This window comes from Drosophila biarmipes, chromosome 2R (genome assembly GCF_025231255.1).
Source record: "Drosophila biarmipes strain raj3 chromosome 2R, RU_DBia_V1.1, whole genome shotgun sequence".
Classification (NCBI taxonomy): Eukaryota; Metazoa; Arthropoda; class Insecta; order Diptera; family Drosophilidae; genus Drosophila; species Drosophila biarmipes.
Genome location: NC_066615.1, coordinates 9,419,414 through 9,435,781, shown reverse-complemented (window position 1 = coordinate 9,435,781; position 16,368 = coordinate 9,419,414). Strand labels below are relative to the sequence as shown.

Genomic DNA, 16,368 nt, shown 5'->3' with positions numbered 1-16,368 from the left:
GGGGCAGCAGCAGGTCTTATCTTTTAAATTTCACTTTTACACTTTCACCGCTCTTTCTCCCAAACAATTCTATAACTATAAAGTTTATTCGTTTATATAAATATATAATACTTGTCTTCAAACTCTTCGCCACTACGTGTACTGCCGCCCCAGTGGTTCAACTTAGTCTTTTAATTAGTAAGGCTACAAATAACAAACACAAAGGTTCTTTTAAGTTTTTGATTATTATTCATCTCTTTAATACTCCAGTATAATACAAGAATAGGTTCTAAACAAGCTGTTTCGTCGTAGGATACCCTAATTTCGTTTTTACAATTTACACGTTTATGAAGTCTTTTGCGTCGCCATGTAAAGCTACCTTTACAACATCGTTACAATTACGAGTAACTAAAATAAATATGTACAACAAATGGCAACATGGCTATAAATAGGATGTAAACTATAAATTACAAGGCACTTAGCTTAGAAATAAGGCCCGCAAGAACATTGTATGTCTCGTGGTTCCCAGTTTGCACGTATATCCTATAAGGTAGATTTCTCGTATTTCTCTTTTCGTTTTTAGCTCCTTGTTAAATGCATAAGAACACACTTAGTGGGTAGTCCCGCGTTGTGAAAATAGGATTTGGTAACTGGCTCATCCATTTCGAATGTGATGTGTACGGCCGGAGAGACCCTCCGCCGCAGTTAGTTATTGCCGTCGCTGTTGAGGTTCTCCGCCTCCGGCTCGACGGGATTCTGCTGCACCAGCCTGTCCAGCTCGTCCTTCTTGGCGCGGTTGAAGAAGCCCATCTGGCGGAGAGATAGGTGTACGTCAGAAACTGGACTTTCCTCCCAATTACCCTATAGCTTACCTTGTACAGCGCATAGCTTATGGCAGAGAGCAGCAACAAGCCACCGAGTACGGACACAATGATGATCCAGATGGGCAGTCCGGCCTCCAGATGCTTGGATATAATGTTCGGTTCGATCCTTTGGTTAATTGAAAACGAACTGGACGTGGGATCGCCCTTCTTGCTCAGCTTGAGGTCGGTCAGGATGACAAAGTACTCCCAGGGATCTATCAGTAGGGCGTTCACCTCGTTCAGATCCACGCTGTAGCGCATGTTCAGGTTGATGGACTTCTCCGGCCTAAAGTGCACCTGCATTTCGGCCCGCACGCAGATGGTTGTCTCAGGATCCCGACAGTTGAATACTATGGTGCGATTCACCGGTAGCTTGCCCTTGAACTCCTCGCTCAGCAGATCGTGGGCCTTGACATTCGAGATGCGAGCATATTGCTCGCGATTGGCGGTCAGGGCCTTGAGATCCCTCCGCCTGCGGGTCATGGAGGCGGTGGCCACCCTGTCGGTGTCGAGTACCTCCATGGTCTGGTGCACATGTCCACTGGTGTGGATGTCGTAGCTCAGCCCGTGGCTCTGGGTGATCACAGTCCGCTCCAGGCCCCCGCTGTGCGTGGTGGCCACCTCGATGGGGTCCACAAGGAGCAGCGTGTTGTTCTGGTCGTAAAGGTCGACGCCCAGCAGCTGGGAGTCGTAGGTGGCCTGCAGCCTCAGGCTGGTCACATTGATGATGGGTATAATGGCAGTGGAGCCAGCCACCTTGTACGAGATGGGTATGAGGAAGGACACGGTCAACTGCTCGATCACACTGGGCCCGTTGCTCTTGATCTCGTAGTTGTTGATGATCTCCGCCGAGTTGCTGTAGTGCTCCAAGTCGATTTGGTTGTTTGTCTGGCCGCTGAAAGTAGTCAAGGTGTATAAATGAGATTTTAATGAGTTGTATTGGTCTAAGGGATCCCTACCCGCTGGCATCGATTTCGGTGAACTCCTTCAGCCCAATCACGTTGGTCTGCTTGTTGTCCGTGGGATTCTTCTCGTAGCCCGTGCTGAACACTTCTGCTTGGATGATCAGCGACTGTCCGGTGAGTTGGCTCACATCGAAGCTGATGGTCACGGAGTCGCTGTCGCCCTTGGCTAGGGGTCGTCCGCGGTTCAGGTCGCACACCATGACGGCATCGACGACCTTGCAGTTGCCAGGAACCTGGGCGAAGGCCAGGCGGGATGTGCTGGTCACGTTGAACTGGGGGAGGTAGGCGGTCTCTCCATTGTTGGTGATCTCGTAGTTGATGCGCAGGGTATCGGCACTTCCCAGTATATAAGTGGGGCTGTGAAAGTTCAAAAAAGTCATATAAGTCATAACTCTATTAAAAATTTAATTACTCATTGAGTGTGAGCTACTCACTGCTTAAATATATATATATATATTTTTTCATTTACACTACTTAACAAAAAGCAACATTTTAACTTTTTTAAAGGAAAACCTTTTTAACTTTAAATACCCATTTGCTTATTATTATTTTGCTCACTTAGTAGAGGAGTGACATTTCCGTAAAAACTGCTTCTCCTGCATCATTGACTTTATATAATTCCTAATAAGACCCTGGTGCTATAAGTCACTCTGATATGGACATACCTCACATTCTTGCTCCTCAGCTGCAGATCTGCGGTACACACATCGGTGGCACAGCCCGTGCTGAAGATAATCTTCTGCGTGGAGACCGTCGGTTCCTGGGGATCAACAACCGCGCAGGTTTCGCAAAACTCTGTTAAAAGATACTCGGTTAGTGACTCAAATCTTCTTTCCATTTTCTTAAGTACTAACCATCTGAGTCGGGAACCTTCTTCGTCAGCTCGTAGTGCATTTCGAGATCGATGGGCGTAAATATGTCCTTCTCGCTGTAGCGCACCTGCGCCTCGAAGACCCGGCACTGCTCGCCGAGACTCGCGTCCGCCTTGAAGCTCACCTCATTGTTCTGCGTCTGGACGAACTTCACCCTCTTCAACTGGGTGTCGATGGCGATTCGGATGCCCAGCTCCTGCTGCTGCACATCCTTCGCCCTGGAGGTGGTGCTCAGTCTGTAGCAGGCGGAGATCTTCACCTTGTCCTGCTCCGGCTTGATCTCCCGCGACTCCGACTTCACCGTGGCATGGACCTTCACGACGGGATAGGCCTTGTACAGGTACAGGGCCTCGGCATTGGGCGCTCCAATGGCAAAGTCGTTGAACCCGTTGCCATCTATGTCCGATCCGCGGGACAGCCCGTGGCCGAACATGTGCGTTCCGTACTTGGAGGGCTGCTGGGAGGGAGCATTCAGCCGCTGGCTCGGCTGCTCCCGCAATCCGTGTTCGCTGCCCAGGTAGATGAACACCGAACCGTTGCCGGCAAAGGGAGCTCCCACGGCCACGTCTGAGAATATGGTAATTAATAATTCAAATGAAGCTGATAAGGAATCGCTGGGGAAACCCACCATTGTAGCCATCGTGATTTAGGTCTCCCAGGCGCGAAAGAGTGGTGCCGAAGCGCGCCAGACTCTCCACTGGCGAACGTAGAATCTGCCTCTCAAAGTTGAACTGCAACGATAAGGCGACATTAGTCATCCTTGTTCCGGAAACCCTCCTTATGTATTACTCACAAAGCCTTTGTTGATGAACACGTAGATAGCCCCATTGTCATGGGAATCCTCCAGTGCGTACTGAGGCGCCGATATGATGACATCCGTCCTGCCGTCACCATTGAGATCCTCCGCCAAGATGGAGTAGCCGAAGTATTCGCCAAACTGCTCGCCGCGGAAGACGTGGTACTTGTGGATGCTCTTGCCGCGGACATCGAAGATGTAGGCCTCGCCGGACTGCTTGTTGGCCTGCGGAGCGGTGGCCACGTAGAGCAGGGTGCTCGGGTTGGCGCTGTCGAAGTAGCCGGAGCCCACCGCATAGCCGAAGTACGAGTCGTCCTCCTGGCCCCAGTTCTGTGGGTGGGGTATCTCCGGGGCATAGTGCTCCGGCGTGTATTCGTTGGTGTCCACATCGCGAACCACTCGCCGGAGCGCCCTGCTCGTGTCACGCCTGGCGGCAGTGGGATTGTCCACGGGATCCACCTGGCGGTAGAGAATCACCGATCCCTTCCACGTATTGATGCCAGGGGCACCGATCAGGAACTTGGAGTTGTCATCGGCCACATGGGCGCTCAGTCCCAGTTCGCCCATAATGTAGAAGTAGCTGGAGATGTTGCCGACCTCCTTCACTTGGTCCGACTTCAGGCGGAGTGGAGAGATGCGGGTCACGTGCTCCGGAGTGCTGGCCACCGTGTTGTTGACCCAGTAGCAGACTCCGTGCATGAAGTAGTCCCGCTGGCCGGGCGCATAGAACCGCGGGGCGCACACCAGCAGCTTATCCGTATCCCTGGTGCCGCCGTCCATGGCTCCTCCCAGCCACTGGAAGTCCTTGCGCTCCGAGTCGTAGGTGTACTCGTTGTAGGGCGCATCCACGTTTCCCCGGGGATCCAGGACATACGGGCTGCAGGCTCCGTCTGCCAGGGAGCACCTGTATATCGCCCCCGTCTCATTGATGCTGCGTTGCGACTCCAAGGTGGATTGCGCCCGCGGAGCTCCCACAATGATGCTGGAATCACAGATAAAAGCGTAAACAGTTGTTTATTAAATTACTCATCTTTCGCATTAAAAAAATATTGATTGTCGGCTTTTGCTATAATGAGCATATTATTTCTTAAACAGAAATGATTATTTTTTAATCAAACAAAGTTATATATTTATTTATTAGGATATTTGCATTTTGGTGACTTTTGCAAGCCAACGTTTTAGTACCCTAAAGGATTATATTAAAATAGTTGGAATACAAATTATTAAATATGAAACAGCTTATACTTGGTATATATCTTTATCCAAACATCTAAACATCGCATATAATCCACTATTTATATTTATTATAAAACTGGTTAAGGGAGTAAAGGGTATATATAAGACGAGACATTCGACCTAGCACCTATTCTTGTTTATTTTTGTATCATCATCGATCATTTATTTCGAACCTAAAAATATTTTATTAGAAAAGTGGAGTCTTCACAAATAATTCGCAGGAATCTATATGAAATACTACCCAAAGATACAAATTTGTATACCAAAGCACAAAGCAAAGCAAAGAGCAATGAATACGTGCACACAGAGAAAATGAGATAGAAATAATTTTATTTATAAAATATATGGATAGTTATGTGTTGATTTTAATGTATCTTGTAGATCAAGATCTAGTAATATAATCTAAGAAAGTAAATTAAGTTTCTATTATTTTATCTAAATATATTAATACTCAACAACAAAACCTAAGTATTTCTGTGTGTGTTGCGATTCTGCGCTTGCTTTATCGGTGTTACTCAGACATGGTCGCCTAATTATTGAGTAGGTATGTCTCATCTATTACTCGACTTTTCCGCTGAATCCAAAGTGGATTGGCTCGACACTGGGAATTCGATAAGATACAGGCGGTCGAATCAACCCGAATTCTCTATCTGTGCAACATAGCTCCCAGTCAATATGTTGTGTGCATTTCTCTTAGCGGATTTTTACTGTGACAGCGGCAATCTTATCGTGAATCGGTGAAACGAAGCTATCAACGTTGGCTGATAACAAATTGGCATTGACGCTTGGCGGTTCGTTGTTTCTAAACCTTACACACCGACCTCCGCCCTAAATAGCTGACTTATAAAGCCAACAAAGGTTTGGACGTGCAGCGTTGCAGTTATGCAAATAAATAACTTTCAGCTCCAACAATATACAATCGGTGGCGACTGTGCTTGATGGCTCCATAAAACCATATACCCTATATATATGTACCATGGGTCTATGTGCTGGACTACACCTCATCGATATGGTAGATAATTGAATTGAGAGTATGACTTCATCGTTTGCACAAGGCTTTAAGTGTGCGGAATTTCTTCTTTTGACACTTTTTTCAGCTTTTGCTGGCGGGGCATTTTCAGAAAAGTTCATTCAATTTTACAGCTACTATTCGATTGGCGTTTGCCAGCGTGAATCATCATCTCCGCACAACCTGTTTACTCCCCGGTGGAGTGGCTGTGGAGTGGGTAAATCGAAGATGCGGGAGCTGGTGGAGATGGTCGGGGTTGGGCCAGGGAGTCTTACCCATTGGGTCGCAGGCTCATCGTGAATCCGAAGTATGACGCACGCACTTTGGGCAGGCTTGTGGCGAACTGGGGGTCCAGTATCTGCCTGTTGGGCCGCGGCGAGAGATTGAATGCATCGCAGTGGCTGGAGAGGCACACGGAAAGCACCACCAGTGCCACCCAGAATTCGCGACCTTGCCGCGCCATTTATGCGGTTTTACAGCCCCACAAAAGTGTAAAGTTAAGTCTTTAGACCACGATTATTCAACTGGTTAGTGCTGCGCCACGCGATCGACTGCTGAATACTGTCCACTTGTGTATTATCACTTTCGTCGAGCGAACTGCTCTCCCGGATATGGTTTCGGTTCGGAACCGTCCCGATCGAAAGACTGTGAGCTACTGACTGAACAGTTTTTCAGACCGACCTGCCGACCGTCTTAGCGCTCGGCGGTGCTCACGGCAGAGACGACTTCATGATCAGTAGCGCATTGGGCAAGTTAGGAGAAAAGCTTATGCTCGGGCCCCGCGCACTATCTGATCCAGCATTAATTTTTACCTAGTTTTGTCGCTGAGGTCATCTGACAAAATCATACCTATTATTTTTTTAAACCAAGTTCTTGATAAAACAAGAAAAGAAGTTAACTTCGGCAAAAAAGTAATTTTCAAGCTTATAAGGTTAAATGTTAAAAAACACCAAAGATATAATTTTAATTTCATGTTTTCCGACTAATTTGCCGATCGTTTCTATGGCAGCTATATGATAGAGTTGTCCGATTTTGATAAAATTCAAAACCAAATAAAAAATTTTTTTCCCAGCGTAGGAGGTTATATGTTAAAAACACCGAAGATATAATTTTTCCATATTATTTACCACTAATTTTCCGTTTGTTCCTATGACAGCTAAATGATATAGTCGTCCGATTTTGATAAAATTTAATTCGAAATTCAGAACTAATTTAAAAATGTTATATCCAAGCTTAGAAAGGTATATGTTAAAAAACACCAAAGATATATATATTTATTTTTTTTCCCGATAGTTCCTATGGGAGCTATAAGATAATGTTGTCCGATCTGGCTGGTTCCGACTAATATCCTACCTGCAATAGAATAAAGACTTTTGGGAAAGTTTCAGCCCGATAGCTTTAAACTGAGGGACTAGTTTGCGTAGAATCGGACGGACATACAGACTGACGGACAGATCAGACGGACAGAAGGACATAGCTAGATCGACTCGTCTTGTGACGTTGATCAAGAATATATATACTTTATGGGGTCGGAAACGTATCCTTCACTGCGTTGCAAACTTCTGACTGAAATCATTATACCCTCTGCAAGGGTATAAAAAGTTAATAGAGGATGTATAGAGATGCTTAGATTACATTATTAAATATGTTTTAATTAAATGCTTTTTGAGAATATTGAGAATGGTAAACACAGACCCAGAGGAACAATTTTCTATGGCCCCGCGCTACCTGAATCCGCCCCTGTTCGTTCCGTTCCAAAAGGTAAGAGAGAACCGCTCTGTTTTGGCCAGGCTTACTCACGGTACCGTTGGGGCTCTCGTGGGAGTGGCGTGAGTACCATCTTAAAAGCGCTTGCCTCGCCATATTTTCACTTTTCATGGGTATTACTCAAATTATAATAGAGGTGTTTGTTTTGAAGCATCCAAAAAACGGACTGACTCATAGATATCACTACTGATAAAAGTAGATGAGCCAACAGATTAAAGCCCAAATCCAAGCAAAGAGGCAGCTGGCTAAAAGTACATTAAACCAAACTAAATACAACAAACTAAAAATAATTAAAACTGCTTAAGCTTTAAAATATTTTTCTAATTACATTTGTTCGCCTTTTAGTTTCCAACAGTTTGAAGATGTTAAAATAAGCAACTATGTAATATATATTTATTTTACGCATCCTGTTAGTTGCTAATAAAGATAACAGGAGATTAGTTGTATACCCGTCAACGGTTTTGTAAATGTTCTGATAATCAAAAGCCATTTGCATTCCACAAATGGTTTATATCGGTTATAAGTTATAAGCATATAAAGTGCAAGTTATCGGGAACAGCTGGCTTGCTGCAGGCATGTCTCCGTCTCCTTCGCACTCCCTCAAGCTGACTGACGTATCTTATAATCGAGGCCGTCTTGCTTTTTCATATTTAGACTTGCAATGCAAACAATATTATCAACCACTTAATTTCCCAGGCATCTTTTTGACCTCTAATAGTTCGTTGATTTATTTTTTATTGGTCGTGCATATGCATCACCATAGATAGAAGCTTTCCCCGGAACGAATCTTTGGCTTAGTCAGATGGTCGCTGGATGACTCACAAGCATGCATTTTTTTCCTGGCCTGATTTCCGTCGTAACTTTATCCGCAAGACGGCGCGAGACCAATAGTGTGAGCTTGATTGCATGCGAGAAAACGGCAATCACAAAGAAAATGTCAATAATTTCAGTGGGGCCAGTAACGAGTACTTGTCACTGCGGCTACCTCATGCAGAAATTGTTTATGCCAAAAGTAAAACAGTCAGCAAACATTTGTTTTCACAACGATAAAGGCGGAGAAGTACTGAAATTTCGGTTATACAAAGTACGGGTTATCGCTTACGTATTTCCCCAAGACGTGACTCATGACCATGTAAGCCATGTCTGCCACACGCATCTGCCCCCATACCATGCCCATCACCACTTTGGCCCTGGCCTTTGTGCTTAAATACAGCTGTGGCCAAAAAGGTGGAACAAAAAATCGAGCAAATTCCAACATTTGTATTTTTCCTAAAACTAGTATCCAATATGTTGTACAAGTTCTGCCACTTTGTAATTAGCTGTAGTTTTTTATTATTTTAAATACAATTAAGGAAAAAGTCTCAAATAATCTTTAAAATAAACTCATCCCATTCCTTAACAAAATTATTAAATAGTAGAAATGGCTTGTAAAAAATTGAAAGATCGAAACAAATGACACATTTTTGATTTCAGGATGTGAAACAAAAAAAATGTTAAATGAATCAAAAATTTCATTCATAAACAAATATAAAAAAAATCGGAATAGCTTGCTAAGAAAAAAAGAGAAACAAGTGACACTTTTTTAAAAAGAGGATGTAAAACAAAAAAGTGTTAAACGGTGATAAAAAACAAATGAAAAAGGAAAATCATTGCAAAGCTTTAATTCTGAGCCATTTTTGAGAAGTACTTGTGATGTGAAACCCATTTATTAGGTGAATGTGTACTTGTATTTAAATGTATTGCAAATAAAAGAGTTAAAATAAGTATTTCAACAAAACATTGTTATAAATAAAAAATACTACTTCTTTTCAGCTCTATAAAGAGATTTTTGGGTAAAAACAATTATGAAAATCCAAAGTTCAGACAGTTAGTGTACTTTCTTGAGCAGAAGATTGGCGGGAGGCGGTGGCGCTTTGTTTAAATGCCGAACAAGGAGCATTTATCTGTTTATGTGTGCGGACAATAAGCCGTGGTACGGACCACACAAATCTCCCCGCCATCTCCATCTGCACCGCCTCGTCCAAACAAAAACAAAGAAACGCAGCAGCTTGCGGTCATCAAATGTTAAGAACAAAAGCCACCATGCTGCACCGCCTTCCGTTGCGGAGTCTCCGGTTGTGTTTTTCGGAATTCGGTTTAATGACCCAGAGTAAGACGGCTAAAAATATTTGTGTGTGGTGTCAGCTGAGCGGGGAACTCTTCGGGGGAGGAGTGCTGGTATGGGGACGGGTCTGCAGACGCCGTCGCCTCCACATCGGATGGGAAGCATTTGTGACTCACTTCGCCAGAATGCAAGTGGTATTGGGAAACACTGGGTGAGTGAGTGTGGCAGGAGTGCAACATTTGCGTGAATTTCATTGGGAAACCATAAACAAGCCCCAAACTTTTTGTTTGTTTCAGCCAGCTTCAATTGATGTGAAATAAATTACGGCTTGTCGTGATTTTACGCGCAATTTCCGTACATAATTAGGCGCACTGCGTAATGGCCAACAGCCATGGGTATTTTGGCTTTAAAGTGCTGGCGATAAAAAACTAAAATCGGAGGGGGGAAGTGGGTACCGTAGAGGAAGTTCCAAATTACCCATCCAGGTTTATGGAAATAAAATATGGCCAACAGCCTGCTCGTTATGATCACGTACGGGTACTGCATTCTAACCAGGTTTACTGATTGCCGGAATAAAAACAAGATATGGATGTACTCGTCAAGTTAACAAACCAAAGTGCTCGTTCTGAGGCTGTGACCCGAATTTCGACACAAAAAGCTATGAAACTTATAATTTTAAATACTCTACAAAATGTAATGCTCTATAAAAAGAAAAAGACTTAAGGTCAATCCTTCGAAAAGATTCTTTGGTATTTAAATATTTTAGGTACTCTACAACACCTGAGGGCATTCATCCTGTGTCACCACTAAACCTTAAAGATGAGTAGTTTTTTATAACTTGAGAGTAAACCTTAAAGTGAATTCTTCGGAAAGTATCTTTTAGAATTTAAATATTTCTGATACTATAGTACCTAATGACATACACAGAACTAATTTTTGTTTTTCACCACTAAACCTTAAAGATGACTATATTACTTGTATTTAAAGATTGAACTTCGAGAAGAATTCTTCAGGAAGTATCTTTTTAACTAAAATTTTTTAGATACTCTACCACACCTGATGAATACACCCTATTTCATTACCTCAAAGTAAATTATTCGAAAAGTATCTTTGGAATCAAAAATTTTAGATACAATAGCTAATGACATACAAATATATTATTTATTTTTCATTACTGAAAGACGTGAAGATTCCTTGTAATTAAAGACTGAACCTGAAGAAAAATTCTTCATAAAAGAGAATTCTTCAGAAAGTATCTTTTAGAATTTAAATATTTCAGATACTATATAGTACCTAATGACATATACAGAACTAATTTTTGTTTTCATCATTAATCCCTAAAGATGAGTAGATTCCTTGTGATTTAAGACTGAACCTCAAGGAGAATTCTTCAGAAAGTATCTTTGTAATTTAAATATTTTAGATACACTACAACACCTGATGGCATTCATACAATTCAACCCTAAATATAATTAGTTTTATCGTAATTTAAGACTGAACCCCTAGACGAAATCTTCGGGAAGTATGTGAATAAGCGTATCTGAGCTTCGATCTGAGCACTTTCTTCACATTCAATTAACTGTGATTTGTGGCGCCGCTTGAGGTGTGTGATGTCATTCTGGGGCCCGTACTCCAAGCAAAAGTCGCCGCCATCGGGTCTACATATCATATGATATGTAGGTCGCCCGGCTCACTAAAAAGTATTCGGGTTTGTCAATTGTTCAAGACAGAGTCGCGATCTCAGAGATCTGTGGCGATTGCAACTGATGGCAATTGAAGTTGAAGTAGCCAGTTTTTTGTTATTTTTAGAAATTCTGCTCTCAAGTGGTATTGTTTCTGAGGGGTTTTCAAGCTGGGTTTTCTGTTCCGAAAGTCGCTGTGCCTCTATGAGGAGTATTCATTTACGACCGGGCGAAAATAACATTTTAATTGCCGTACAAAGTGTTAAGTGCCAGTAGAGCGCCCCAAAGCGGTACTAATTTGGCGAGCTTCCCACTTTTGTTGATCCCCTTTCAGTTTCCATTTCCGTGTGCCAGAAGTTTCAAAATATTGACAAAGGTGTTGCCTTTGAATCGAAAGCCCTAGCTTGTCTTGTGCCAAGTCAAACACAAAATATGCTTGTCGGTTATCGCAATAAGCGTAAATGTTTCACACTCCCCACACGCATAGGCAAATATTTACAGCGATCTGAGGCAACTCACCTGGTCTCGCGGATGACGAGCGTGTATCCGAAGTAGGAGCTGCGAGTTTGGTTGAGGTGGAACTTCAGATGCGTCGGCGAGTTTATCGCCCTGATAGGTCGCGGCATGAAGTTGAACCCTTCGATTTGCGCGGGCAGGGCCAAGAGAGCGAGGAACACGAGGAACACGAGGCGAAACATTTTCGATTCAGCAACTTTCATTGGAACTCATCAAAATTAAGATTTCGCATTCGTAATTCCCTAATTTCACTTGAATTCACCCCGGCTCCTCAGGGGCCAATAAATCACAATTGCGCCAGAGAGCCACACCACTAAAACAGGATCCGTCGCCGCACTCACTTATTTGTGATTTATTGAATTTAATTGAAGCACTCACACACCCGAGATCGCTGCGCCGCCGCGTTCCCTTGGAATTATATTAATTTAATTAAGCCCAGCCGGCTTTCGCCGTGCTCTCGCTAGATCTAGCTGAAAATCGGGCAGAACTTGTTTTTCCTTTGTCACTTCTGCCGGCGACAAGTTGTTGTAACCACACGCTATAACGACTGCTGGACCATACTATCTGCACCATGCGTGATATATGCTATATGGCGTACACGGGCTTTTATTTCCGCAACTCTGGTCTACAGGCGAGGCAAGAGATCAGTGCTGCAGCCGAACTTTGGACGTTTTCGCTCTCCGACGACTCGAACCGAAATGAAATGAACTCAAGTGCTGCAGCAGACTTGGACCGCCGTCGATTCCGCCGCCCGGTGTGTCCACCACCACGATTGTCGAAAGCGAGGTTCTCAGCTGAGAGGGCCCTGACTTATCAAGAGGCTTAGGTACACGAAAACATGTGTATCTGTGTACATCTGCGTGCAGGTTTCTCGATATTTCTCTCTTTTATTTCTCCTTATAAAGCCTTTTGCTTACAAAATTAAAAAAAAAGTACATTAAATATGAATACATACATGAAAAACATACTGTTAGCTTATGTTTTAGACTATCACCTTGATAAAATAATATAGGTAAGATTGCAAAGATGTATTAGAAACAACTATTTGGCATTAGTTAAAACATTATATGCACTACACCAGATTTTTTTCTTTTTCTACAGATTAAATAAAAACTATAATTTCATATTTACTACTTCATAAACTACAGTAAAATATTCTTGGCTTACTAAAAATTACTATTTGGATTTTATTATAAATGCGTTTAAGAAATTATGATAGCTGGTATTTTGAAAGCGAAGGCGCCTCATGAGCAGTGGGCTTCGAGCTGGGACTGCGTCGGTGCAACCCAAACTGCTTTCGACCATTTGTGGTGGTGGCTCTCCTTGTTCGGAACGCCACTTGCATTTACACTCCCCCTACGCGATTGCTGCACACAGGCGACGCACATAAATAAGTGAACGCCCAAGTGCGAGGGCCTGGGTAGGGAAAAAGCAGCGTCGCCTTCTCGCCGCCTGTCACCATGGAGTTCCAACAGGGAGCCGTACTTTATTATGAATACTTACTGCGAAGGGAGACAGGCCTGCTTATTTGTTCCTCATCATATTGTATATTTCGTTATAATTAATATTTACCATGCCCTCAATGCAGGCCCATCAAGATCTGCAGAGAGAAAAGGAACAAATTGAAGTGTTTTTGGGGATTTAGAGATGTTGTAAGGACATTTCTCATCTACATAAGCGGTTTTAATAGAATCATATTACTCTATGAGTGCTCTGCTACCAAAAGAGATATTTAATAAAGATTATTACCTAAAGTTAAGAAAGAAGGATAGACCATATAGTTCTCCCCCTAAAATGTTATTTATAAATATATAATAATATTAGTATTATATTTTTACATATTGTTATATATTATATGTTTTTAAAAAGTTATATTGCTATCCGATCTGACATCTTGAAATGGATTAAACAGTATTTGTAGATATTGTTTGATATTATACGATTCAAAAAAGATATATTGCTTTTCTATCTGACATCTTGAAATGGATCAAACAGCAACATATCTTCACCATTTTCTCTGAGTGATTACTTTTTGGGTTGGGGATGAGTGCCCCTGGAACGCAGAGCATATGGCGGGCATGGTGGATGCCGATCACGATTCCCGGGCGAGTAGCCACCCGAATTCAGTGGCTCGCTGCTGTCATTGAACTTGGCTGCAGGCCTATTTGCAGAGCGAACTGCTTATCAGCAGGCCCTAGTTCAAATACGTAAGAGCGTACCTCACTCGCGTTATCCACTCGGCATTGGGGTAGGTTGGGTGGTGACCGCAATTTATTAACTTAACGATTCGATGACATGAAGCCGAGCCGGCACGCGGGGTTCAGTGGTTCAGGGGTTCGGAGGTCCAGAGTTCCAGAGGTTCAATTGGATCAGCAGGGGAGTAGTTAGTTGAGTTTTCCCCGGCTGATAGGCTGGAAAACCGCGCTTAGATCGCTGCGTGTTTGTGCCCCCAGGCAATTGATTTTCAACGCAGACAGAGGCACAGCCGACCGTTTATCAAGTCGAATGTAAAACAATAAAAACTATAAAGCAAAAGTGGGGTCTGAGGTCTAGAAAAGTCGTTTTCACCGATAAGCGGAACTGCAGCAGCAGATTACCACCATAAAAGTCGATTCACAAGTCTTCGAATGCTCCCATTCGGAGGCATAAATAAATTTCCATTTAAAAGTTCTAAAATCGATGGCAAGGCAGGCTCTTGAGTAAACAGCAGCAAGTTCAAAAGGGCGGCTAATTCGGTTGCCCAACGCCACGTTGCCATGTTGCTACTGAAATGCGCAATTAAGCGCTCGCCAGGCGATTTGACAGCAATTATGTGTTGCTGCCCCGCGGCAACACGAGTGCACGCCAGCAGCAGCCACGATTGCAGCGACCCGGCGGCAACGCGGCACCTGCTCTTCGGGGGCGAAGGGGCCCACGCCCCACCACCAGGCACATAATTGAAGTTCATGACCCCCCCGCTATCGGGGGCAGCTATTTCTGGCGCGCATCCCACATCTCCAGATGCAGGCAGCTCGAAAACAGGGTGCAAATTGAACTGTTCCCGGCCCACGAAACTGGGGAAAATGGGGGAGTTGCCCTTGAAACGGATCGCTCCCAACGGCAATCTGTAGTTACACTTGGCGGAAGTTTCAGCGCTCCAACTTGTCACCATTGCATTGTGAGCAGCGGGCACTTATCGGTGTATTGTGATTACATAGTTGACTCGGAGTCGCAGCGTCATGCATCTCACAGATCAACAGCGGCAACGGCGGCGGTGCAAACTGCACTTTGAAAAAGTAGTCCCTCGAGTAATACTCTCAAAATTGTTGAAATATTTCAAACTACAATGAGTATTAGGGCAAAAATATTTTAAATATTCCATTTCTTTTACTAATTTCTAATTACTTGCAGCGTTTATTTAAAAAAGTTATGAATGTATCTTTTGCATTTAAATGTTCATGCCCATAAATACGCTAAGTTGAAACTTTTGAAAACAGCCGATTTGCTGCATGCATACCTCCATCTCCCTCGCACTCTTTTTCGCTAAGTTACGGGTATCTAATGTCGAGACCATCGACCAAAGCAACCTCTCAAAAATGTATCCCATTCTAAAAAGAAGACAGTTAAATCATTATTTTTTTAATATATTATTTGTTTCTTAATTTGATATAGTTAGTAGGTATACACACAACTTTGAAAGATTATTTTTATTTTTGTGATAAGTTTTTTCCAAGTGCCTTTGAATATTTACCGAATCGGCGACGTGCGCTTGAGGCCTATAGCCGCGGTGCCTTATTCGGACTTTCTGGGCAGGCATAAATGTCAAAAGGAAGTGTAAAAAAAAGCTGAACACGTCCGTGAATCAATGCAGGTGTTCAGGTGCTCACCTTCCTATGACGTCACCAATGCACGAATTATGCGATAGAGGGTTTGTTTACCAGCCAAAAAATGAGAATTTCACGCAGTTCGGGGAAAGGGAAATGATTGCATATTAGTGAGGTGAGCAATAAATCCAGGGAGAATAGAAGGGAGACGTTGTAGAGCAGGGAGACGGTCGTAAAAGTAATTGCCGAAAACAACCCTTTGAATTTCGCGTTATATGACACATAGCGCCGGCGACAGGTTGGGCCCATAAAAAGGCCGGTCGGTAATTGATCTACTGGCCCAAATATCGGAGGCCGCATGAGAGGCAGACGCCGCCCACATAATGCCGCCTTTCAAGCGAAAAATCGGCAATAGAGTGGCACTGCTGAAACACTTTCACTGCGACCGAGCCGGAGGCATAAAGCAATGAATGAACGCAGAATATCTCTCCGCTGCCCTTCCGGCTGCGAGGCCTATCTGGCACTCTATCTGCATTTCTTCTCGAGTGCCGAGCCCAGCCGAAAATATATGTCAAGTGTGTAATGCGAGATGAGGGACCGCGCTTCACCGACTGGGAGTAGCCGTATGACATGTAATTGATACGCTAAACGGCAGCTTGAACCGTTGTGATCGGGTTTTCTTTCTTTTTGGCTCAGGGTTAGCCGAAAAGCGATCTCGTGCTCCGAACCCCACAATGACACTCCGAATGGGCCATTCCGATCCGTAAGATCGGCGG

The 16,368-nt window shown here is 43.6% G+C and overlaps 1 protein-coding gene across 2 annotated transcripts; it reads right to left on the bottom strand.

Annotated features, from left to right (window-relative positions):
- Nucleotides 1-205: 205 nt before the first annotated feature.
- On the bottom strand, nt 206-12,471 carry LOC108026829 (integrin alpha-PS3). 2 transcript variants are annotated; one of them, XM_017098000.3, is made up of 8 exons: nt 11,793-12,471; nt 3,473-4,457; nt 3,308-3,410; nt 2,662-3,246; nt 2,473-2,602; nt 1,802-2,164; nt 852-1,737; nt 206-789 (listed from the first exon to the last, which is right to left on the bottom strand). In XM_017098000.3, the coding sequence occupies exons 1-8, from the start codon at nt 11,990-11,992 to the stop codon at nt 685-687; spliced, it is 3,357 nt and encodes a 1,118-aa protein (XP_016953489.1). In that variant the 5' UTR covers nt 11,993-12,471; the 3' UTR covers nt 206-684. The 2 variants fall into 2 exon arrangements, with proteins under 2 accessions (XP_016953489.1, XP_016953490.1); XM_017098001.3 differs by lacking the exon at nt 11,793-12,471 and adding an exon at nt 5,996-6,368.
- Between the last annotated feature and the right edge of the window lie 3,897 nt (nt 12,472-16,368).